General features: G+C 40.2%; 1 protein-coding gene across 1 annotated transcript in view; it reads right to left on the bottom strand.

Annotated features, from left to right (window-relative positions):
• pdia5 (protein disulfide isomerase family A, member 5) overlaps positions 1-25,995 on the bottom strand; it is a 71,796-nt gene that overhangs the window by 37,530 nt on the left and 8,271 nt on the right. The window contains exons 2-8 of the mRNA XM_063499054.1: positions 18,404-18,530; positions 15,290-15,377; positions 6,900-6,983; positions 6,706-6,751; positions 2,977-3,069; positions 1,173-1,233; positions 118-185 (exon numbers count right to left, since the gene is read on the bottom strand). Coding sequence (XP_063355124.1) covers positions 118-185; positions 1,173-1,233; positions 2,977-3,069; positions 6,706-6,751; positions 6,900-6,983; positions 15,290-15,377; positions 18,404-18,530 — 567 coding nt within the window. The remainder of the gene's footprint in view (positions 1-117; positions 186-1,172; positions 1,234-2,976; positions 3,070-6,705; positions 6,752-6,899; positions 6,984-15,289; positions 15,378-18,403; positions 18,531-25,995) is intronic.

Raw genomic sequence — 25,995 nt, 5'->3', positions numbered from 1 at the left:
TGCTGACACATCTCATTTAATGCGCGAGCATCAAAGATGACTGGGTTGCAGATCAGAGACAGGTGATGCAACACAACAGTGGGCCCACTGACTGAGGGGCAGATTTAGCACACTTACATATTTCCCTTTTGTCTCCGTGGCCGCTTGCTGAAAAATGGGCTGCATTCTCTTACAAACGCCGCACCCTGCAACCAAAATACAAAGGAGAGAAGCAGAGGTTATTACAGAGAACTCAATGGGCACACTGCTCTGACAGCTATATGATAATCTATACGACTGTCAAAAGATTTTCCATCATCTGCTAGGAGATTTTTTTCCCCTGGTAAACAGCAGCTCTCAGTATGCTATCTGCTGTGAAAGATACGATGCACTGAGAATAATCGAGCACAGCACTTGGAAAAAAGAAAAAAGAAAAAAATCCATGTGAAGTCTTTTCTATTGAACAACAATAAGAGGCAACAATTAACTGCGTGCTGAACAAAAACGACTCTGTTCTTACCCTGGCAAAGTGATCAGCAGGTCTGACGTTCAGACAGACGCTGCGGCTTAATTGTTTAACAATTTTGCCAAACAAAGAGCGACAGTGATAATCTGTTGCTTTATTTCTAGTTTATATTCTTAGAAAGTGAAAATCTTTTTTTTTTGTTTTGCATGGACTGATCAATGAACAAAACAAGTCATTTTAAGCAGTCGATAAAAGACCTGGCAACACGCGGGTTGTTTTAAAAACGCTCTGTTATTTTAGAACTTTGCATCAGATTTGTGTTTGTAATAGTGGAGTTAACCAGCAAAGAAGGATCTCCTTAGTTGGAGTCCTTTTTTCTCCACATTATAAAAAGCGTGTAGTACATCGAAAGATGAGACAGTGTGTCATGTTTGCCAGGTGCCATAAATATATATATAATCAGATTGCAGTATTGATTACAACGGTGTATTATTACCAAGCAAACTCTAGTTTATTGACCTATTGCCCAAACTGTACTCTCTCCCCCGGTTTAGACACCTTATAAAGTGAGTTAATGTAATATTTGAGGACAATAATAGCTACTCTTGTTTTTCCAGACATACTGTTTCCGACAATATGTGCAAGCAGGATAGCAAAATGAGCACTGCTTGTCCCAGTTATTGTGAGCTGCTAACACTGCAGGAACAACGTAATAATGCAGACTCACAGGGAGCATAGAACATCATGAGGACCGGCCTCTCTTCTTTCTTCAGCAGCTTCCTGAAGTCCTTCGAGAGTGAGGAGGGAACAAGAGATGAGTCAGGTTGCTTTTCAGCAAAACACATGTATACACATGTATATACAACACACACGATAGCTTGATTCCTCTAATAGTGTGCTCCATGTTACATTTCTGAAATTCTCTCTCACACTCTTTGGTTTAAAATAGCAAATCATGACATCATCTCTGTTATTTCAGCTTTGTATTCGACTGTGTGTGAGAGTTATTCATCACATTAATCACAGAAAAAGGAAAGGGAGGACTTGGACAGCAGGCACATCAGCCCCCATACCAGTTTCCCCGTTTTCATCATCACTTTCATGAGCTTAGCTACGTCCAAAAAACATAAAAATCACACATTCAGCACAATCTTTTGTTAACACATTCAACAAGCCTCAGGGTGAGAGCAGGCGATAACCAGGTCCTGCGTTCTTCAAATGAAAGGAGGGTTACTGTGTTATGCTCGCCTTTGTGTTTTGTTACACATGTACTTTTACAGTGGTGGATGCTCAGATTTCAGGCTGCTTTAATCATTTTTTAATCATCAGTATTGGTAACATGGACATCTCAGGCCCAAAGCTCTGACTGTGAGAACAGAATTTGAATCCAGCTGCTATTTAAACCTTCTGTTTGCGAGGGGCAGCCAATCAGAAGACAGCTGGCTTAAAAGGAGTGTGGGGCTAATTGGAAAGGAGCTAATCAGCTTCTTTAAGACTGGGCTACAACAAGGTGCAGTATAAGACAAATATTTCTGACCAGTTTCTCAGTGGAGAAAAAAAAACAAAAGGCAGCAAATGGACTTATTTTGTGAAAAGATTTCATCTCCCATCAAAGACGCTTCAGGTGGAGTGTTCTGGAGATTTAACCCTTAGTGGGGCTTGTCCCCTTTTCAGGTGGTCGTCGACTGTATGTCTGTAGTTCAGGAGACTAAACAGTTGGTGGTTCAATCCCTGGCTGCTAAAGTCTGCAAAGTTACCAAGTATCCTTGGGCAAAACACTGAACCCTGAGTTATGAATGTTAGAAAAGCGCTGTGAAAGAGCCATTTCATCTACCATTACTACCGATCCACATCATCACATAAACCAAGGTGTGAAAATAGGTATAGGTCAGGGATGAAACCACTGTGAGACCTTGCCCCACCTCATCGTGTGAAGTATTCAGATCACCTGAGGCAAAGCGTGAACAGGCATTGAAGCACCTGGGAAGGGATCTCAAGCTTGCCTTGACAAACCAAGTCCAGTTGTCTTCTTTTGCTCAAGCTCTCAAGACTATAAAATAAATAAGGACCATTTTAACTGTGAACCATGCAAACCGGCTATAGTCCCAAAACAAAGGTATTTCTAAATTCCATATATACTTATCTAAGGATGAGGTAGCTGTTTGTGAATATGCTGGCAGTTTTTGATGATTTTGCAATCTGACTTGTCTGGATGAGAGCCGTTTGGAGGCTTTTAGGCTGTAAAGGCAGGTCTGTGTGAGTGACCTCATGAACTACGCCGAGCAGCTCTTTGACGATAAAGCCCTGATGCTGTTGCTTTTTGTGTGCAGGGCTTTGTGTTGGTGAGATGCTGCAGTATCAGAGTCGGGGGGCTAATCAAAACTTTAAAAGACATATGGAGGAAAGATGCAGGCTGTGCTTGTGAATCACAGTAAATGTACGTCCCCAGTGATGTTCTGGATTTCTTAAATGGAGCTAAATGGATATTAAATTAATCCAAAGCCCAAAAGTTTATTTAAATTGGTACTTACTTTTTCTGTCTCTATGTGGACGACATCTTTAGCCTCAGGGTTCTCCTCCCACAGTGGGGGCCCCGATGGGTCTTTCAAAAACGCTACCATCGACTGAATGAGAAAAAAAAAAAGAAGCAAAGTCAAAACGACAGATCTGCGACAGCCTGTCTAAACAAAGCCAACCGTTCAAATCATGCAACAACTTTTCACTGCCACAAAATAATCCTATGGGGGTGAAAAACCAACATAAAAAGACGGACTGGTGATTATTTACGTTGCCGAAGTCGCTCCTAAATTTAGTTGAGGCAACGCTGTAGGCTGTGCCAGATGGAAGCTCATATAGATTAACATGTTCATGCATCCAAGAGGTGTCAGCGCTATTTCAGTACCTCTAAGTGTCTACTAATGGGCTTGGTAAAGCTTTCTGTAAATATAATGAACCATATGTCTGTGGAGGCAACAGCAGGAAATGTTTCTTTTAGCAGTGCTCTAACGACGGCGCGTGTGCACGGGCGGAACATTTAACGATCTTGACTTGATTATCAGAACTACTTTGTAATGGTTGAAACAGAGACTTGTGGAAGTTTATTGTTTCAGATGCCTTTTAATCTGTCAGAGAAACAGTGCAAACCCTAGCAAACAAAATAATAAAACCATGCACCATTCAAAAGAGTGACAGCTTCCACCTTATGACGAGTTTCTCTGGTAGAAACTCATTGAAAAAATAAAAAGAGAAGGACTTCCATATTATAGAGGAGAGAGGTAAACGGTTAATTTCACTTATATCTAAAGTCATAATTTGCCTTTTAGGAAATATCTATATGCAGCAACTGTCTTGCAGTGAAAGGCATTAAACTTTAAGCTGACCAGCAACATCTCTATGGTTGTTGTGGCTGATGCATATTTTATATTGCACTCTCTGTATTCCAAACATTTCACGCTAGAGGTACCTGTGAGTGATCCTTAAAAATGTAACCTGCAGCTGGATAACTGGTAACAAAATTAAGGTCTTGATTTTTTTCCTCAGGATGTGTTTGCTACAGAATCACAGAGTAACAGATGGTGCTATGACCTCATTAACAGGTCTGGAGGCTATAAGCTAAATCAGTCTAGTGTGCCAGCATTAGTTGAGGCAGCCAAAGTGCAGACCTGTAAAGAGCATCATTAGAGGCTCTGCATCACATGTTCAAAAATATTAAACCTGTCGGGTGTGCCTTGCTGCAGTCTTATATTATTACAAACACACCTTGTAGCTAACATGAAGATCAATCATTTGACGCTAGGGCTGTGTCATAACCATATAACCTGCCATAACACCACTATAAATGTTTATGTGACATAAAAGTGTCATCTAATGATATCATTGCTATAGCAACAGCTTGCATTTATGTTCCCAGTGCAATCAACAATGAGACATGGCTGGGCATGTCTGAGAGCGAGAGCCAAGTGTCAGCCTCCAATGATCATTTAATACCTGAAGATGGAGCTACTTCGAAAACCTCTAACAAAGCGCAGTACTTTGAAAAATATGCAAGAAAACTGTTCCCGCTAAGGGTGAAAAAACAACCAACACTTTTCACCACTTGAAGCAAAAACATACACTGAGTTGAGTAGCTGCTCTCACTAGTTGCACCCCAGGAAGGAATAAACGGTGCACTTAGACGAAAGGTAAACGTTTGAAATGACCAGTGTGGTTTCGTGGTGGAAAATGGACTTTAAACAGCCGGTTAAAAAGTTAAACCCAAGATAAATCATAACAGGTAGAAAGAAGTATTTTTCAGTTTTAATATGTGACACCACTGTGCTGAAGTTAACAAGGTTAGGTTACTTTAGTAGGGATTAAGCAGTCATGCTATATCTTTACTTAAAATTTCCAGGGAAAACACTACTTAGGCTACCTTTCTGCTTACATTTGACTTATTATACTATAATGCTGCTGCTGTCTGCACTATATTTCAGTACATTCACACTTCAAATTAGGTAGTATGCCACCAATTACAGCTCATTATAAAAGTACTGAAAATACCCTTAATTTTGTTTGCATTAATAAAGTAAACTGTAGTGCCTCTTCACTTCACTGTGCAATACCTTTTGTGCAATACTTTGTTAATAGTCAACGGTGCAATAGACTACAATACTTGAAATGTGCAATTCACTTGTATTTTCACTTGTATTTTATTTCTATTTTTATTTTTTATTCCTATTTATTCTATTTATCCCCTTCGTATATTTTATTTATATATGTCCCTGTATTTATATGTGTGTATATATAATTTTCTGCTCACGCTCTGTAATTTTTGTCGGTGCTGTGCTTTTGGAAACCGAATTTCCCATAGGAACCCACCCGAGGGATTAATAAAGTTTTATCTTATCTTATCTTAAATGCTGCTGTCTGCATGATGCAGTCACCAATAAAACATTGTTAAGTATGGTGATTGTGAGGCGACTGCAAGGTCCCCTTATGGAAGGTGACAAACTGCAATTTAATTCAGGCTGACTGCAACGACTCTCAGACAGATTAGTGAAGGTTTGGAAATAATTGCAAGCTAATTTCTAAAAGCAGACAGACTGCCAATACACTGCCATCAATCACAGTCAGTCTGTGTCAATGAGCGCAGCTTGTCTACAACGCATCTCTTTGCAAGTCAACTGTCTGCCAACTGGTTGTATCTCGGTTATACAAACGAAGATATAAAAGCATATTTGAATTTCTGTTTCAGATCCACGAGTTTTTGGCTAAACTCTGAAATTAATAAGTTAATTTGTGAATTTCTGGGTATGTAGACAGATGTGCATTTTTTTGTGTTTTTGTGTTGTAACTGTATTATCACAAACACACACTGATAGCTTCCAGTTATCACCAGACTAATACACAGAAACAATCATAAACATAAGCTAACATAATGCTGTGAGAAGCCAGGACCTTCTTGCTGCAAGGCAACAGAGTTAGCTACAGCGTTACCACTAGCTTGTTACCATTATATCATTAAAATTCTCAGTCATCTAAAATTATGTTTATGATAATCTGATGACTTTTCTCTTTTTTAGCTTTTTAGTTCGCTCTTTTGCTGCTAAGTGCTTCAATATGGTCAATATGCTCCGTCTTCTCTTTGGTGCTGAGAACAGTGCAGAGTCAATCTGTGCAGCGTTTGCTCTGAAAACTACCGCCTGCCGTGACAAAAAGCATCGCTATGAGAGTGAGAGTATGATTGTGCCATGAGAGCAAGGTTGCACAGCGGGCAGATAAACAATGAGCTGAAACTAACTGTAAGGCACTATAAAGGTGAGGGGAGCTGCACATAGAAATAAAGAATTTGCAGGGTCATTGCTATAAAGGTCACATTTTCACACAGTGACACTGTTTTCAAGCTGTTATTTGATGCACTGTTGATATTAAAATGCAGGTTATAAATGATTTCATAAAGAGCCAACTACATGTAACCACAGATGCTTCTGATTTTCAACTTAGCTTGGTTTTCAAAGAAAAAAAAATGAATAAAAATCAGGCAAATTCTTAACATTGTGTCTAATATTCTTGTGTGGAAAATACCACACATATTTTCCATTCATAAACTTAATAACAAAATGAAAAAGAAGAAAGAAAGAAATGAAAGCAGAAGGCAGGGCTCTGTAGAGCCAGAGGTAAAATAATTAGTCCTCTGAATGTGAGGAGCAATTAGGAAATACTACACAGCAGACAACAGTGCTCGACATGTAAAGAATGCAGATTCTCAGATGAGCACTGACCTTGAAAGTAGCAGGCCTGCTGTACTCTGTGTGGAATGTCCCATCTCTGAAAGACACGCGGGACACAATGCTCTCAACACCAGGAGTAAACTGTAAGTAATGCACTTCTTAAGCTGCGAGCACGGTATCACTTTCCAAAAAGCACTGAGGTGTGGAGAAGCATCTGACAGCCAGCTGAGTTGCTGGTTACTCACTTGTAATGCAGCAGCTCTGCTCTTCCACGTTTGGAGCTCGGGTCCACCTTCACTTTCTTACACAGCTTCCGGCCCTCTGAATCTCTGTGAGGGATCGACACACAAAGCGTAAATCAAACTCAGAATCCTATTCCCTTTGCATTTTTCAAATTCTCCTTCACACACACGTACAAATTTTCCTAATGATTAGTAGATTTATGCATTCATTTCTGTGCCAGACCATATAAATTCCAACTTCACTGAACTGAATTAAGAAAACGAAGCAAGAAGATACGGACTTTTCATCAAATTAATCGAATCACATGTATGATATAATATAAACAATGCTGCTTGCTCTGTTTATTTGCTGCTTCGGTGGAAACACAAAGCACAGATGCAATGTGTTGGTATACAGACGTTTCATTTTATGAGGCTTTCTGCTGTAATTGAAAAAAACAAACAAAAAAAAAACGACTGTAGCTGGAAAGGGAATAAATATGCATCCTGCCACCTACACATACTTCACACTTGCTACAATGAAGCACTATCAGCAAAAATGAAGTACACCTTCTCATCTGTAATAAAGAGCAATGAAAATATGTATTCATTTAGAGAGAGGTTGAAAAACATTTGTTAGATATTCAATTATGGCTCCCAGACACACAGCAAGCCAACTACAGTAAAAGTTCAGTGTGGGTTTTTTTTCTCTTCTTTATATGAAGACTAAATCCATGTATGTCTGCATGTGCTGACAGACAGTATTTCAGGTGATGACCGTGTGCGTAATGCCAGACTCGACCGGCTCATAATGACAGATGGCACCAGTCAGGGTACACCCATGAGCAGATGTGACCTTGACACATATTTCGAGATGATGTGCAGTCACCAGGTTCAAGACCAGTCTGCTGCTTCCAGCTTCTTGTCCCCCCCCACCCCCACCCCACACACACACACACAAACGCACACACACGCACAAAAAGAAGAAAAAAAAATGCAACCATGGATCCCAAAATCCATCTTGGTAAGAAACATGGCTAATGTCAGCTGTCACCAAACCACCAAACAGAGTACACACCTCTGACCTCGAGGCCAAGGTGATTGAGATTCCCCCGAAATTTTTAGTAGATACACCCTATGGTATCAATTTCAAACTCATATGTTGCTTCATTCTTTTTCAATTCAATTCAATTTTATTTATACAACGCCAAATCACAACAACAGTTGCCTCAAGGTGCGTTATATTGTAAGGTAGACCCTACAATAATACATACAGAGAAAAACCCAACAATCATATGACCCCCTGTGAGCAAGCACTTTGGCGACAGTGGGAAGGAAAAACTCCCTTTTAACAGGAAGAAAGGCTCATTCTCAGTTGCCACTGCCTGAGATTCACAGAATTGACAGAAAAAGCACTATTTTGGGATGTATATTGTTATCGGGATGAGAAATGTCATATATTGGGATATGAGATTTGGGCCATATAGCACAGCCCTAATTATACTTCTACAACATATAAAAAAGATTTTTTAAAAAGAGAGTTGAAAATGAACTGATCTGTATTCTAGTGGAATAAAACACCAGGACTGTCAAATCAGTCTTTTTAGGATGTGAATAAGCTAAACAGCATGGGTATGTGCCAACGCAACAATGGACTTTGGCTTCATCCTCTTACTCACTCAGTCATAGATACAAAGTAAAAGTGACTCAGCGAACCACATGCTTCAACCAACCACTGAGATGGCACTATTTTTTCAATCACAGGAAAAAAAACACGGAAGCACAAAGAACTCAGAATGACTCACTAGCTAATGTTCACCACTGAGGGAAACAATGTAGTGAATGGCAGCCCAACAATGGTTTGACCACTACATTAGAACAACTGCCTTGCATTAAACTTTGGATTAACATCAACTCTCTAATATTTCAGTGGTTGGTATGATGTGAAATGCAACAGGATTGGTCACACTTAGTTTATACTATACGTTTTGGATTTATACATCACATCTCTTTGCAATTCAGCTGATGTGCTGTTTTCGATGTGGATTATCTTACACAATTAAATACAATTTAACTTGCCTCAGGTTGAATCCATTATATTTTGAAGGAATTATTTGGATGTGTTAAATCAAAGGAGCAATTTGTTGTTTTTCAATTTCCTCATTTAATGTTTCACTATTAGTATTAAATCATTTTTTAATCAAAAATGTCCATGTTAGCACAATACACAGTGAATCTGGAAAGTATCCACAGCACTTCACCTGTACCACATGTTGTATCATGTTACAGAATTCTTGCAAATTTATTACAAATAAAAACATAAATATAACATTTATAAAAGCACTCACAGCCTTTACTTTGTACTTTGTTAAAGCACCTTCAACAGCAATTACGGCCTCAAGTCTTTTTGAGTATAATGCCTCAAGCTTGGCACACCTGTTGTTGGGCAGTTTCTTCCATTCTTCTTTGCTGAACCTCTCAAGCTCCATCAGGTTGGATTGAGAGCATCAGAGCACACCCATTTTCAGATTTCTCCAGAGATGTTGAATTGGGTTCAATTCTGGGTTCCAGCTGGGGCGCTCGAGGACATTCACACCAGTGTTCCCTAAGCCACTCGGGTGCTGTCTTGGCTGTGTGCTTAAGGTCATTGCCATGTTTGAAGATGAACTTTCAGCCTAGTCCATATTCCAGATTTCCATGGAGCAGGTTATCATCAAGGGTGCTTCAGTACATTGCTGCTGTTCCTCAATACCGACTCGTTTCCTAGTTCCTGCTGCTGAAAAACATCCCCACAGCATGATGCCGACAGGGCCATGCCTCACTTTAGGAATGGTAGTAGCCAGGTGACAAGCCTGATTGGTAGAGTGCTGTAGGAATAGTTATCCTTCTGCAAGGCTCTCCTCAATCCACAGAGGAACGCTGGAGCTAAAGTGACCATCAGGCTGTTCAGTCACCTCCTTGACAAAGGCCCTTCTACCTCACTCAGGTTATCTGGGCGGCCAGCTCTAGGAAGAGTCCTGGTGGTTCAAAACTTCTTCCATTTATGGATGATGGAGGCCATTTTTTCCTGTACCCTTCCCCATATCTGTGCCTCGATATAATCCTGTCTCAAAGGTCTACAGACAATGACTTAGACTTCATGGCTTGGTTTTGTGCTCTGACATGCACCGTCAGCTATGGGATTTTAAATAAAGAGGTGTGTCCCTTTCTAAATCCTGTCCAACCAACTGAATTTATCACAGGTAGGGATGGGAATCGTTTAGGTTTTATCCGATACCGGTGCCAAACCGGTACTTTTGAAACGGTGCCAGTGCTTAAACGGTGCTCGAACCGGTGCTTAAAGAATGGAGAACACAAACTTTGTCCAAAAAACGGTGCTCTCATGTTTAGCTGTTTTTTTGTAAAAAGATAACAATGTTAGCCTTTTCTGCAGCTATAGGGCATATACGGTATCACTCTTGGCTGGAAGCAGTGCTTAAACACTGGAAAAAACACAAACTTTGTCCAAAAACCTCTCATGTTTAGCTGTTTCCCTCTTTTTCTTTGGTCATTTTAGCCTTTTTGGCCAGGTGAAGGGAGCACCTGCCATCAAGCAAGAAGACAGCCGCATGTAACTACGATGGTGTTTGCTAGTTCACCTTACATGCATTAATGTAATAACGTGGTTAGTCTACTCAACGTAAATTACACACGAACAACATTAAGCTACTCACGCAGAGAAGAACGGCTGCTGCTGCCATCATCATCCGTCATCATTTCTGCTACACTGGCAGGGCTAGGGGCCAGGACTCTCCTCTTCGGGTTCTTGGGGGATGTTGCTAACTCAGTGCATTTCTCGGCTTTTAAAAAAATGCTATGCGTCGCCAGGTTTGTCGTCAGATTCGAGGTGTTACCTCCTTTGCACAGTATCACCTTAAAGCACTTGTTGCAGGCTGCTGAGTTTGCATCTTTTGCTGTGAAGTACAGCCAGACTTTTGACCGCTTCGCCTTGGGCATTTTTAATCTGTAGCTCTGCTCTAAAAGAACGTACGTACCTGGGCCCGCCTACTATCCTTGCAAAGGTAAAATGATTGGCTAGAATATAGAGTGTATGACATCGCAGGACAAAAAAAACAAAAAAAAGCACCGAAATGTGCGCTGCTTTTCGGTCTGGTTACTACCGTTTATGTCAGAACCCGGTACCCATCCCTAATCACAGGTGGAGTCCAATCAAGTTGTAGAAATATCTGACAGATGCTTGGTGGAAGCAGAATGCACCTGAGCTCAATTTACACAGTGATGGCAAAGGCTTTAAATACTGTGTGTTATATTTTTGTTTTTATTTTCAACAAATTTGCAAGAATTTCAAGCAAACCTTTTCTTTTTTTACTTATTTACTGTCATTACAAGGTGTTGTGTGAGTGGGCCAAAATTCCTCCACAATGACTGAGTGACTGATCAAACTATACACAGAACAGTTACTTCACATTAATGCTGCTAAAGGTAATTCTACACGCTCATAAATCATGGGGCATACTTGGTTTTACAAAGGAGTCCTGTGCAAAAATGTATTTTTCCATAACTGTAAATTAACAGGAAAAAAAAGTTTAATATTTCCTTTATTCACAAGTAACTGGAGATCACTGGGTCAACTGGAACAACCATAGTTTACCACAAAATACCTGGAAGAAGGTGATTGTGAAAGGAAGACTTTGAAGACTAGCGAATGATTCAAGTAACAAGTTGGAGCCAAACCTTCACACTAGGCCAAAGTCAACAGAGCCACTTTGTAAAGGATTAATAATGGATTCACCACGCAAAGAGGATGAAGCTCTGCACGCCATTCAATTATTACTCTTCTAAAACACAAATCCTAATCCCTTCATTTGTTTGTGTTCTGGTTTTCACACTGTCCCTTACAGGATCATATATGTTTCAATGCTCCGTTTATGCTACATTTGAAGTGGAGTTTAGGAGGGACAGCCCAGTCCTGTCCTTTCTTCCTGTATGAGATCATTCATCCCACGGGTGGATCCCAGTTGGCCAACACTCAGGTCCCTGTCATCTGTTCAAAGTGTGTCATTCTGGCCTCGGTGGCTCTCTTCATTGGCAGAGATGACCATTCTCACACAGCGATATGCACTCTACTCTCTCTCCCTCTGTCCACCATGAGCTCTCAGCTGGAGCTTCAGCTTGGAACGGTTCCATTTGAGACTGTCGAGAAATATGCCAAAAAGCACAATGCTTTGCTACAGAGCCTGGCACTGGGTCCATGTGTCCTGTAGTGATGAACCCAGCTTGCTCTAGCTCCCCTGGCGGGAATCTGGCTCGGTGTGAATCTCTACTTAGCATTCGCACACTCTCCAAAATGCTGGAGTTCTTGGAGAAGGAAGAGAGATAATTCCATAGTCTCCCTGACAAAAAACAGCAGGTGAGTCAAAAAGTAAACACTCAAGAAAGACACGCATCGTGGAGTGTCTTTGTAGGGAAACATGGAAACCAAAGCCTCTGACAATTCCTTCGCACCGGTTTGTATTTAGTTTCTTTTCCTTTCTATCCGCCCGGTCTTCAATCCCGGATAAGGTTGAGAGAGATTGTGAATGTTGGCATGTGCACTAGGTGTCAAAGGGGAGTTACTCCCTTCCTCATAGTTTCCTGTTTTATGATCTGTTCTTTCCTATCTGGCAAAGAAGACAGGTGATGGGTTGACAGGTAAAAAGAAATAGTGGAACTGAACATCAGAAGGGCACGGAAAACAACAAGATCAAGTCAGATCACTGGGGAGAAAACCAAGTTATGCTTGGAGAAAACAATTCTTGTCTGTGTCTTCGAAGTATCTAGCATTTAGCAGTTCCACAGAGCGAGCCGGGGATTGTTGTTTTCCAGAAAGTCATGACATGTATTGTTCTCCCTTTAAAGGAAAAGTGTGGGATAAGTGCATAATTATTTTTCTTTATGACTAAATTAACTGTTAAGCGAAAGGACCAAAACCCCCTAAAATATGGTTTTGCAACAGTTTCACCGCATATCATGTGGCATTCATCCGTCACATTTAAGTGACGGATGAATCCAACTAAGTACACAGAGGCCCTTTAAAACCTGCATGTGACCTGGGATCAGAGCAATGAGTCACCTTAAAGCAGTTAGAGACTACACTGGAGTGGCTCAGCCAAAACAGACTAAAACCCTATATGACATCTGGGGGTGTTGACAGGTCACAGATTTGTTTTGTGATTGGCTCATAATTTCTTTTGAGTTTTGGCAAAAAAGCAAAACAAAAACAAAAGCAAAACTAAAAAAAACAAAACAATTTCTGTAGAACGAACAAACAGAAAACCTGGACATACAATGCCTCTGCTAGAAAGGGACTGATTTATCAAAAGGCCTGTTATCGGCCAATATTAGCCATTTGCTGATCTACTGGTAGCTGCATTTACCACGGCCAATTAAAAGAAAGAAAAAAAAAAAAAGTAAAACGTAAACACTGCATAGTTTGTCCACCAGAGGGCACTCTGCAACTTCTCTGTTGGTAACGTTTTTGGAACGCCACAAATACAACAACCATCTTACCTGAGCAGAGTTGGGCTTCCCGTAAACGAGTAAACAAATAACTACACATAAAACATTTCAGGGAAATCTGTTTATGTTTCGTGCTTCCGAAAGAATATTGGCCAATATCTCAGAACACTGGATCTTTAAGCCACCAAATATCAGTACTGGTCTTAAAAATTCGATATCAATTTGACTATTCTCAAAAAGAGCAGGAGCTTTTTTTTTTTTAAAGTCGTCTTTATTGAGGAAGTATGAAAAACTGTCAGTTGTCCACATCCTCTTCAGATCAGTCCATCGTTGACAAAAATCCATAAATGCTCCCCATAAAGATTCAAAAGTTTCCCTCAAAAAACTTTTGCCTTTTTTTTTTTTTTTTTTTTTTAAATGGCAGGCTTGACAACATTTGTTGTACCCACAAGCCCATTTGTTTTCTTCTTAGCAGACTAAGGCCCATCAGCATCCATTCATTCTTTATGTACCGATATTTGGTTAAAGCAAGAATTAAAAAATTAAGGCTGTAGCGGGACCGGTTTAGAAATAATTTTTCCCATCACAATCTGCACATCCCACACACGATGGAAAAAAAGGTCCCTTTCCAATCATTACATTTAACACATACCTAGAATATTTTTGTTGAATCCATTTAACTTCTTTGTTTTTACACATATTTGCATTAATCTTCTATATTATAATCATTGTTATGTGTTTGTTGTATTGTTATCCGATTTCAGATTTTCAATTTTGCCTCTATGGAGCCCATTTCTGGTGTAAATTCTCCACCAATTGAGATATTAAAAAGTTATATTAGTCTGATTCGATTCATCTCCTTAGATCAGGGGTGTCGAGCTCCAGGCCTCAAGGGCCGGTGTCCTGCAGGTTTTAGCTATCACCCTGTTTCAACACACCTGAATCAAATGATTAGTTCATTACCAGGATTCTGGAGAACCTTACGACATGTTGAGGAGGTAATTTAGCCATTGAAATCAGCTGTGTTGGATGAAGGACATCTAAAACCTGCAGGACACCGGGCCTCGAGGCCTGGAGTTCGAGACCTGTGCCTTAGATGATGGTTTTTTTATAAGATGACTTGCTTGTGTTTATTATTAAGTTTAGACTTCCCTCTAAGCTCTTCAAATATTGTAATTATGTGTGAGAGAAGTTCTGTTTTTAATGTAAAATGAAAAAAGGGTTTGAAAAATATTTCTTGAGGCAAACTATGGCAGCATTTAGCATTTTTTTAAAACACCAAAATTGTGTTATTGGCACAAGTATCAATTGATTTTTAAACAATACCCTGAAATCAACAAAGAAATTGAATTGAATTGACTAATAAATTGAAATTACACACATGACTAATGCAACCAGTTTTTTTCAAACATGCAAAAAGCTTAAGGTAAAAAATTAAATGCAGAGAAAAAGGCCGGGAAAAAACTGTATGAACCATAATTACGTGGCGCCCTCACCTGAGAAATAGCACATAGCTTTAAGCAAGAGACGTGATTATCATTTATTTACCTTTTGCAAAAAACAAACAAAAAAAACAGAAAGAAAGAGACCCAGTGAAAAGGAAGAACTAAAATGGTGTAAAGAGATGTGATACATTAGACTAAAAACTTCAATAGCTTTAATAAGTGAGTGGCCTCCTGTCAGATTGTGCCCGTACAATAGAACCAGTGAGACGAGGCCATTTACACCCCAGTGGAAAAGCCATAAATTCTGCAGATGGATGGTGGCAGAGACATTCTTGGGAGGAGTAAATTGCTCTGGCCTTATAACTGCTGTCAGAAAATTTCTAGGACAAAACAGTCTGTAATGTCAGGGAGTCTTAGACTTATAGAGAAAGAATTCTTAGAATGTGTTTTTCAGATCACCCCCTTACTTACCCACAGTTGACCCAGGCGATAGTCCCTTGGCCCTTCACCGTCTGGGCGACATCAGAAAGCAGTTTCAGGTGGGAGTCCCCTGATGTAGCTACAGACACAGAATAAAGCGCAGTCAAGCCTTGTTACCAAAGCCACTCAATAGCCCAGGACAACCCAGAGCCATGAGACACAGGAGACACTGTCATGACAAGCACAGAGAAAAAGAATCGAGTTACAGTGGAGCTCACCGTCTTTCTAAAGCACCGAGTGACGAAGAAAGACATCGCTGAGTTTGGGTTAGAAGGGTGACGGGGGAGCATTTTCTACTACCTTTCAACGGATGGGCTCAGCGAGGGGGTTTAAGTTACATCAGCTTTCAAAATCTTACAATAGTGTGACTAAACAGGAGATGGAAGGATTATAAGGTGACACAAAGACTCTGGATCTAATGAAGTGCTCACTAACTGTGCGACAAATGGGAAAGCATAGCAAACATGTTTGCACCTACTACATGCTCCCAACAGCAAGGTTTGTATGGGATCGCCGAGTTTAGAGCGTTCGCAACCACCGGAAACGTGCACAATCTCACAATATGGCTGAGCTGTGCAGCTTGCCTTCTGTGTTAAGAAAGAGAAACTAGTGGGATATAAACTGCACCAGCTAGAATAACACTCTGTGTAATGTTACTGATTTTCAACAGCTACGTCAAGTTAGGTAGATCCCTTTGAGTAAAGTAAACAAAGTGTAATATTCCAGCTCTTGTGCAACGCAGTACATCATTTTTATACTCCCCTGAAACCAAATGTGCGTTTTTCACTGCATAAAGAAAACAGCTCCTCACAATGCTCCAGGCAAAGACTATATTTAGATGTAGGGGCACTGCCACGACTTCCCAGGGTTCTGCCTCGGGGTTGGCAACAAAAACATCTGGCAACTCAGGATCAGGGTATTGTACAGAATAGGAGGTGAGCAGGTACCGACTGGTTGACAGCGTTAAGGATGATGAATACCAACCAACCAGATCAAAACTCAGCAGGGATGTGACTGACTGCAGAGGCTGGTGATGAACACAGAACAGGGTACGGCTGTGTTTACTCAGGGGGGAATGAATGTGAAGTGCCTTGAGGTATAATCAAGACCTACATGAGGGCAATCTTCGGTGTCTTTAAAGCAGGAATGTCTGGGTGAAGTTACAGCCGGTGATCAATTCGACGCGCAGCTGGATACATAGAAGCCAATGGGCTAATATAGGCTGATATGGCTCATTAATCAAGAAATATATCTGTGGCTATAAAGAGGCCTCAGAGTCCTCTGTGGATTATTGAGCAATATAAGTTTGCTTCTTTTTTTATTTTGAACAGGAAGAACTCCTTCTTAGAAATCTGCAAAATGGAATTAGAAGCTGCTGGGGTGCGTAAGCGTTCGCTAATGGATAGCAGGAAACAAAATGTACTTTAGAGCTGTATAATTATATTTGACCATTTTAGCTTCTATTTAACAGCTACTCTTTAATTCCATAAGCATTTCCAATTTCCTTATTGAAATAGACCGCTGCGATCATTCTTTGAAAGCGAGCTAGAGGCTAAAGCTGGGCAAAACATTGTTTCTGAATCCATTTGAAGATACTGTGCTAGAATGTTTTTTAATGAATGCTATCGAATTTGGGCAAAGTGCCACTCCACAAAAGCACTTCCTAATTAGAGTGGGTGACTAAAGGAATTTTAATTAATTTGGTGTTTTCCATCCACAAAAATCAGACAGTTTCCAGTTACAAGAGCAAAAATCATAACAAAAGACAATCAGCGGCACATGCAGTTAACGGGCACACACCCCTCAAGTTCTCTTAATCTAACTCTGTGAATGTGACCTTTTTGAACCCCTAAAGGTGAATTGTTGGTATGTTGCGCATCAGCTGCACTTACACACCCACAATTGAAGGAAAGCTCTTAAGAGGCATCTAACTGTACATATCTAGATTAGGATGCTCTTAAAAATAAGACACTTAGATGTAGTAACTAAGTAACTAGTAACTAAGGCTTCCTGAAATTGCAAATTTCATTCTTACCTTCTCTGACAATAACATGACATTGCACGCCCTCAATCTCAATCTCAAATCATAAAATAACCTAAAACGTGCATTTTCATGGTGGTTATCACTAGGGTTGCACAATTAATAAAATTTTATTCTTAATGATATATTTGGCTTCCCACAATTAATTGAACACAATCTGGTGATACTGAAAACTCAAGTCACAGCTGTTCCCTGCATCGTGTAGTGCAAAGTTTGCTAGGCACACTTAACTGCAGTGATATAACACAGATAAGAGATAGTCATACAAAATCGATCAATCAATCACTCAAATGTCTGTCACAGCAAAAGCTGAAGACCTTGTCCCTAGAAGCGATCACCATGTGTTGTTTGGAAATGCAAGTGGAGTTAATCAAGAAGAAATCGTATGCAAACAGTGGTGGAGAGTTGTGCCTGCAATGCAATACAATACAACTAACTCACTCATCCATGTGAACTTAGTGAATGAATGAAGGCAAAGGAAAACAATGCAGTGGTTGCACATCAAATCCATAAAAGCCAGTCTGTGCAGCGCGTCAGCTCGCAAAGATGCACTGATGTCACCAACGTCGCCACATTACATTTCCCCAAAAGACGCGTGTCCACTAAACGGGACCGGTTTTATTTAGTGGGAATGCGGCACAACATGGATGTGAAAGTGCTGCTGTTTGCGTGACATTTGTATCACACTAAAAAGCAATGGATAATCATGACAAATAATGCTGATCTCAACACTGCTCAAGAATAATTGCAATAATCATTTTGGCCATAGCTGTGCAGCCATAGTTACCACTTTTGTTAACACAATGCATGTGTATGAAATGCGTGTTGTTTTCCGGCACTCCACAACAACCTCTACAGCGACAGTGTTTGAGAGTTACTGAGATAATACCGGCATTATCCACGAGCCATTAACATGATTGTTTATCCCCAACCCCTCCTTTGACAGAAACAGCAGCAAAAACTAAACGAGTGAATTTGTCTCCTTTGACCAAACGCGTGTTTGTGGAAAAATCTGCATCCATATATGGTATACCAATCACGAGGGGATGTCTGCCTTCTCTGACCTGTTTCCGTGTAGAGCACCAGAACATTTGTTCTCGTCCTGAGCAGCTTCTTGAAGTCTTTGTGGTCACTGACTTTCTCTATGAGAGGAGACACCTTCACTGCCTCCAGCACCGACAGGAGCCACACCTGGTGAAACACACACACACATTCACGAATATTATCAAAATAAGATCTCTCCATAGCATTAAATGTAGAAAAAAGACAAATTATTATTTAGTAAATTAGTCCATTTCAGAATGAATCAATACGTCAGTGTTTTCAGGTTACAGGGCTCGCAAAATCGCTAGCCCGATGTCCCGGGGCTAGCGATTTTTCCAGTCGGGCTACCAAAATCCATTTCAGCCCTGCCCGTCGGGCTATCATAGGAAGGAAAGATATGTCAATGCTTTTGCATTCTTTCGCAAATGTAGCTGAGTAATTATGTCATCGGCATCGATGAGCCACTGTCAATAAGTGACACATTGAAATCGCGTTTGAACTTGCGCTTGTTTTTTGCTTTCACTTTCACTTTGCGATCGCGCGAACTGTGTATAGAGAGCAGCAGCACTGATTGGTAAGTCACAGATTAATTGCGCACCAATTCCTCTGGCATCGTCTTATCAATCGTTAGCTTACTATCAAACATGACAAGTGAAATCTCCTGCAGCAAGCTTAAACGTGATAGAGGTTGATTGCGCAGAGAATTGCTGATCGTTATGTAAGTACGTGTGTAAAAGCAGATGGATTTACGCAGGTATTTTAGTTCTGCAGAGCCAAACAAGACAGGTCAGGGTGAAGAAGGGGCAGCCAAAGAAAAGCCAACCACAAAACGGAAAAGTTATGACAAATCAGACTATGAGGCAAAAGGAAAGTGCAGCTTTTTTGGTTTCATGGACAAAAGATTTTATGTGGCTGGAATATGACGAGCTAAATAACATAATGTTCTGCCGGGTGTGTTGTGAGTTTCCCTCGATTTCTGAGTCGACAAGCGCCTTTGTTACTGGGACCAGTCATTTTAAGAAAGACCCCATCAGAACCCATGAGAAATGCAAGAAATGCATTATTGCTCAGTCTGCAGTATCTTTCCCAGAACAAACACCAATTGCAAAAAACATACTAAAAATAAACCAAGCATAACAAGAAGTCCTGAAAAAGCTGTTTAGAACAGCGTGCTATGTTGCAAAGAGTGAACTACCACTGGCAAAATTTAGCAGTCTTTGCAAACTTCAAAAAGCAAATGTCCTAGATCTTGGTTCCACTTGCCTCTTACCCGTGATTTCAGTGGAAATTTCAAATTCAGGATCTGACACAGACTGATTCATGTTCTACAGTTCTTGCAAGTTCATAGAAATTTCTGTTCAATTAGAACCAAATATTTGAGTTGATGATTGTAATTTGTTGTTGTAATTTGTGTTTTAAATATTTTTAGACTGATGTTTTGTTTCCTTTACAATATTATACTTTAATGTATAATATTGTAAAGGAAACAAAACGTCAATCAAAAAATTGTCCTCTTTTTTTTTTTTTTTTTTTTTTTAATTCAGGCTACTTAAATTTATTTTGGGCTACCAAAAACTGACGAGTGCCTGCCCGAAGGGCTACCAGGGATTTTGAAATTTTGCGAGCCCTGGGTTAGATAAGTATTCACTTTATTCATTAAGTGGTGACCTAGTCCTTATGAAACCACAAGCCCCACTCATAAAAACACACAATATTTACTGAGTATTCCTTGAACCAAACATGTATATAAGAGCATCAACACTGCATTTATACAGTTACTGATTATCTTTCCTTTACAAATGGTACAAACAAGACAGAATGTTGCTTATAAAAATCACCCTATACAGAGAGTGGGTTCAGCAGACGGCAACAGGAGGGGATTTGTATCATTAGTCTGAACGGCTCCTTTAACTTTTCAGACACTGGTAGGTGAGCTAATACTGTGAAAGGCCTAATATGGAAAACAAATCCCACACTGAGAGGCGTGCACTTTAATCAAAGACAAATTATGGAATTAAAAAAAGAGCAAGAGAGAGTAGACTGGTTATACTCTGCCATATAAAGTTATTTCCGTGCATTGTAATCATCTCTCTGCCATCACCATTCATTAAAAAGCCCTTCATTTCTGCCTACGGAGAACTAAATTAGACACCAAACATGGCCTGCTCCCTCAGTGACGGCTGTTATAACCTGGAAACAAGCACCTGTCAGGCTTACTTTCTAATTTTAATTCTCCACTTGATTTTCTCCTGTTGTGAGACTACAAGGAACAAAAGAAACTGTTTTCTTTAAACCATCTGTAAACTTCAAAATTAACACAGAGCTTAAAAGGCTTAGAGGAGGCAACTTAAATACCCCATATTGCATACAGTATATATAATATATATATCTGAAGAATATTAAATATAGGGTTGGGGTCTGTTTATGTTTTGTAACTTGTGCAGTGGTCTTATTACACTGATGTGACAAGATAAACACTAGCTGTGTAAGCACTTGTTTTGGACCCATGTGAAGCAGATGGCAAAGGGTGGGATAATTAGAGGCTACCTGGGTGACACTTGTCTAAATAGGTAGGCATTCAGTGGTTATGACAGCAGGGTGGAGGCGAGATCAGGATGAGGTGAGAAGAGATGGCAGGCTGTCTTATTTATCTAAGACAGGAAATGTGATGCTTCATGGTCCCCAAGAAGGATTAGAGTCAAGTAAACCAAATTTGATTCTTGCTTAATCAGTTACTACTTCCTAAATATTCAATGATGTTCTGAAACGGTCCTTCTGGTACACATAATGACAAACATAAAGCCATGAATGGTGGATCCATAGTCTAACGGTTTAAACCAGGGGTGGGGAACTCCAGGCCTCAAGAGCCAGTGTCCTGCAGGTTTTAGATCTCACCCTGGGTCAACACACCCGAATCAAATGATTAGTTCATTACCAGGCCTCTGGAGAACTTCATGACATGTTGAGGAGGGTTTTTTTATCCATTTAAATCAGCTGTGTTGGATCAAGGATACATCTAAAACCTGCAGGACACCGGCCCTTGAGGCCTGGAGTTCCCCACCCCTGGTTTCCACAATTGCTTGGCAAGTGAAAGGTTGCTGGTGCAGTTCCAGTTAGAGATGCAAAACCCTTTTAAGGTTGCATCAGGAAGAATACCTGGTGTAAAAAACAAAGATGTGGTACCTGCTGTGGTGACCCCTTGTGGCAGGGGAGGAGCTGAAGGTAGCTTTGATCAAGCCACCAATGGATCTGTTGGTTACTTGATTGGGAAAGGAACAAAGTAAAGTGGTGCAACGTAACACATAGTGCACCACAGAACTCAGACATAGATCTTAATGAAAACTAAATGATGGGGAAACAAATACAAAAATGACAATAAATACATTAACACCATGAGTCTTTGCTCTGGGCAAGAGGAGCACAGTGAGTTTCTCAAAACAACATTCATTGTAATTATTAAAATAATTACCACACAGATTTTTTTTTTGTTCTTTTGTTTTTCTTTTTAAATTGCTGTCGGCTTGAAAAGTGGCTCTGAAAAGAGCGTCCTGCTAATTCACATTTGAGTTAAAAAAGGGCCCAAAATGACCCTGTGTTAGAGCAAAACAGTATTTCAAACCACTGTGGCACTATAATCCATTTATTTTGCATTTATATAAAGTCTTAGCAGTAAGGCTTTCACACACAGGCTGTTTCCTTTACTGAGTAAGGAGTAAACAGATGCTGCTAATTAAATGCATTTAATTAACTGATCATTAGCAAGAGCGACCGCAACTGTAAAAGCAGAAGTTTTGGGAGTTGGGTGGTCTGGTCAGATGTGTGTTAACACAATACCAAGGCAAAGACATCAGTAGTGATCTTACAGAAGCAATTGCTGCTGCTCAGTAAACTGTGAGGGGGTTAAAAGGCCTTTCCAAACAATTTGAAGTGAGATTGAGAGTGAGATTATTCACACGTGAAAAACATTCAAGACCAGTCAGTCTTCCCAGGAGCTGGACATCCCAGCCAGTTCACCCCAAGTTCAGACCGCAAAACACTCAGAAGTTACAGGCCTCAGTTAGTATACTAAATGTTAAATTTCATGACAGCACAATTAGAAAACAACTGAGCAAGTATGGCTTTTTTGCAAGAGTTGTAAAGGAGAAACACTCTTCGCTCTAAAAGGAACATGGCAGCACAGGTTAGATTTGCATTAAGTTTGGATCTGAAGAAACCACAAGACTTCTGGAGCAATATCCTTTGGACAGACACAACCCAAGTGGGGATGTCATTAAGATGACCATAAAAACCTCTGCATACTAAAGTAGTCTAGAGTCAAATAGGAGCCCATCTGCTACAGGCCTCTGCTTGTCTAGCCTCATATTATTATGTTTAGTCCTTCTCGGCTCTTAAAACCCCAGTAAATCATTAATAAATCTAGTATTTACATAGCCATACATATACATGCACTGGTGTTGAGTTAAAACAATGTTAGACTCAGATGGTTATCTTGAAATAGGATTTAATGAATCGACAGTTCTGTCTAATATGAAGCAAGCTGCCATCTTTGGCAAAAGTTAGAAACTTTCCAGAGCCAACTTTCAAACCTTCCAGCCATGTTTGATATTTCAGAGAGTTTCCAGCAATTGGAACAAAATTTCCTAATTTGGCTGTTGTAAGGAACAAAGTGATTAGGCCAACAAAGCTTGATTTAATGAAGTAAAACAGTTCATCAAGAGATGAACTTTAAACTGAAAGGTTGGATTCAAGTAAAGTTCTGCTGGTAACTGGTGTTTTTGCAAAACTCAAGGAGAGAAACTGATTTTTCTACTGTCAAAGTCTGTTATTGTACTTTATAAGCGCCTTACACCATCCAAAGTGTGTGTCATCTTCAAGTGGCAGATGTGCAATAATAGAAATAACAAGACAGCCTTCAAAAGTGACAGGCCCATTGAGAAGCAGCAATACCACACCACCAATGATTTATGCTAGAGTTTTATTACAATCGGGCACATGCATAGAAGGCTAAACTAGAAGAACGCAGAGGTTAACTTCAAGTGCAATCAGATGAGATGTGGGTTAAAAGTAACTGAAAAAGAATAGTTGGAATGAGAATGTGGTTCCTTTTCACAGCCTTTGACTTATTCGCTGAATGCTGCTGGTGCTTTTCTTTCTGTAGTTGCTAGCCTTGTGCAATAAATAGCAATTATTGATGATAAATGTAAGAGTACATAAGTATAATAAGTACAGGACACCATTTCCTATCAGATAATAGCAGTCTTGAAACACTTGCCTTGGTATTGCAATCATTCAGTTCAACTCCTCATGTATTCATAGCAAATTCTGGTTCTTTTTGTCTTATGGAGACAGAAGTTAAACGAGCCCACAATATACTTTGTACAGTAAATCATTCTAAAAATGAACATTTTTCATTATTTGCATCACATTTAAAGAATGTAATTAATTTATTTGGTTATTTATTGAAAATATATGAAAATGTTACATTTTTGGAGACATTAGTCTTTATTATGTTCATCCTTAAACTCTTCTAATTTAAAAAAGATCCTGAACAGGTTAAAATGGAGCATGATGCATTCAGTATCAGTACCAGGAAAGGAATTAGCATATTCATAAATAGTCCTCTATGGTTTCAAAGCAGTCTTTGAATCAAGATGATGTATTTATGGGGGGGGGGGAATTACATGGTGCACTGTGCTACAGTCTGAGAAGATTGGTGAATTGCATATGCAAATGTATATATTACCATGAGGGCATAATGATCTATTTTTCTCCTGAATTTCTAGTAACTGACCCACATGACGATTGCTAAGTGGAATGTAAATTTCATGAATATGTCTATGGTTTCTGAACACTCAATCACTTGTGCAATCAGGCTACTGTGGTCCATAAAAATCGAATGGTTAATGATTAAAGCTTGACTTAAATGGATCACAAGCAGCAAGCCACTACCGCCCAGCAGAAACCGATCTGAAACTTATATTTTACAATTGCACCTAATGTTTATCTCCTATTGATAATTGCTTATGATGAAAACTAAGAAGATATATGCTTCTTAAAAGTGCCCATGTCCCCACTGCCATTGATGAGTCTGTTCAAGTGTCTAAATGTGTTTGACCCACTTCACAGAAAGACTCACCAATGCTCAAAAACAGAAGTATCGCTATCATCAGACAGAAATAAGTTTCACTGACTCATTAACTCGTACCGACTCTATTCACAAGTTTTACAGCCTAGTCCAGAGTAAAGAGACACGGACACCTGGCATTAATATGTTAGATAATCAGCAGAATGACACCCTACACTGAATACTGTACCTGTCCTGTACGGCCTGACATTCATTTTACGATACACCGTATCATGAAAGCTTTAATGCAAACTTAAACCTGATGTGTTCTAATTTCATACCAGATGCAGGACAGAGAAACTCTTGCATGTGTCACAAAAAGCTGAATTTTTTTTTTTTTTTTTAATTTGAATTCGGGTGCTCTGGGAGTATGTGGTGTCTGGCCCATTGCTATGGGCCATTCATCCTTATACAACCGTTGCAAGAGCTTGGTCTGCATAGTTGGCAATAAGTCGGACTCATTCCTGGTGGGTGATGGGCTCTGCCAATGCTGCCCTTTGTCACTTATTCTGTTCGTAATTTTTATGGACAGAATTTCTAGGTGCAGCCAAGTGGCGGAGGGCTTTCACTTGGGTGGTCTCAGAATCCCATTTCTGCTTTTTGCGGATGATGTGGTTCTGTTGGCTTCATCAGGTGATGGCCTCCAGCTCGCTTTGGAATGGTTCGCAGCCGAGTGTGAAGCGGTGGGAATGAGAATCAGCACCTCCAAATCTGAGGCCATGGTCCTCAGCCAGAAAAGGGTGGAGTGCCCACTCCAGGTCAGGGACAAGTTCTTGCCCCAAGTGGAGGAGTTTAAGTATCTCGGGGTCTTGTTCACGAGTGATGGGAGAAGGGAACGGGAGACAGACAGACAGATCGGTGCTGTGGCTGCAGTGATGCGTACGCTGTGCCGGTCTGTTGTGGTGAAGAGAGCTGAGTGTAAAAGCAAAGCCTCAATTGACCAGTCATTCTACATCCCTACCCTCACTTATGGTCACAAGCTGTGGGTAACGCGGATACAAGCGGCAGAAATAGGCTTCCTCCAAAGGGTGGCTGGCCCCTCCCTTAGAGATAGGGTGAGAAGTTCGGGCATCTTGGAGGGGCTCAGAGTAGAAAGCTGCTTCGTCACATCGAAATGAGCCAGTTGAGGTGGTTCGGGCATCTAACAAAGATGCCTCCTGGGTGAGGTGTTCCGGGAATGTTCCACAGGGAGGAGGCTCGGGGCAGACCCAGGACACAGAGGGAGGTTTGGGCTTCTCTAAGCAGAAGAAGATTGATGCATGGAATTTCATGTTGAAATCGTTAAGTGAGCAACGTATTTACTAAGCAAACAAATGTATCCTCATGCTAGCACACTGAATCATTATGCTGTCAGTTGACATTACTGACAGGCAAAGGGTCAATCACCTTCAGTCTGATGTGAAAGTCTTAAAATTAATTTGTCATTAAGATTACATTCAGTCTGAGTTATCACAGGAAGTACTGAAACCACAACAAAGAAAAGCTGAC

Source organism: Pelmatolapia mariae, linkage group LG16_19 (genome assembly GCF_036321145.2).
Source record: "Pelmatolapia mariae isolate MD_Pm_ZW linkage group LG16_19, Pm_UMD_F_2, whole genome shotgun sequence".
NCBI lineage: Eukaryota > Metazoa > Chordata > Actinopteri > Cichliformes > Cichlidae > Pelmatolapia > Pelmatolapia mariae.
This window is presented reverse-complemented; position numbering and strand designations above follow the sequence as displayed.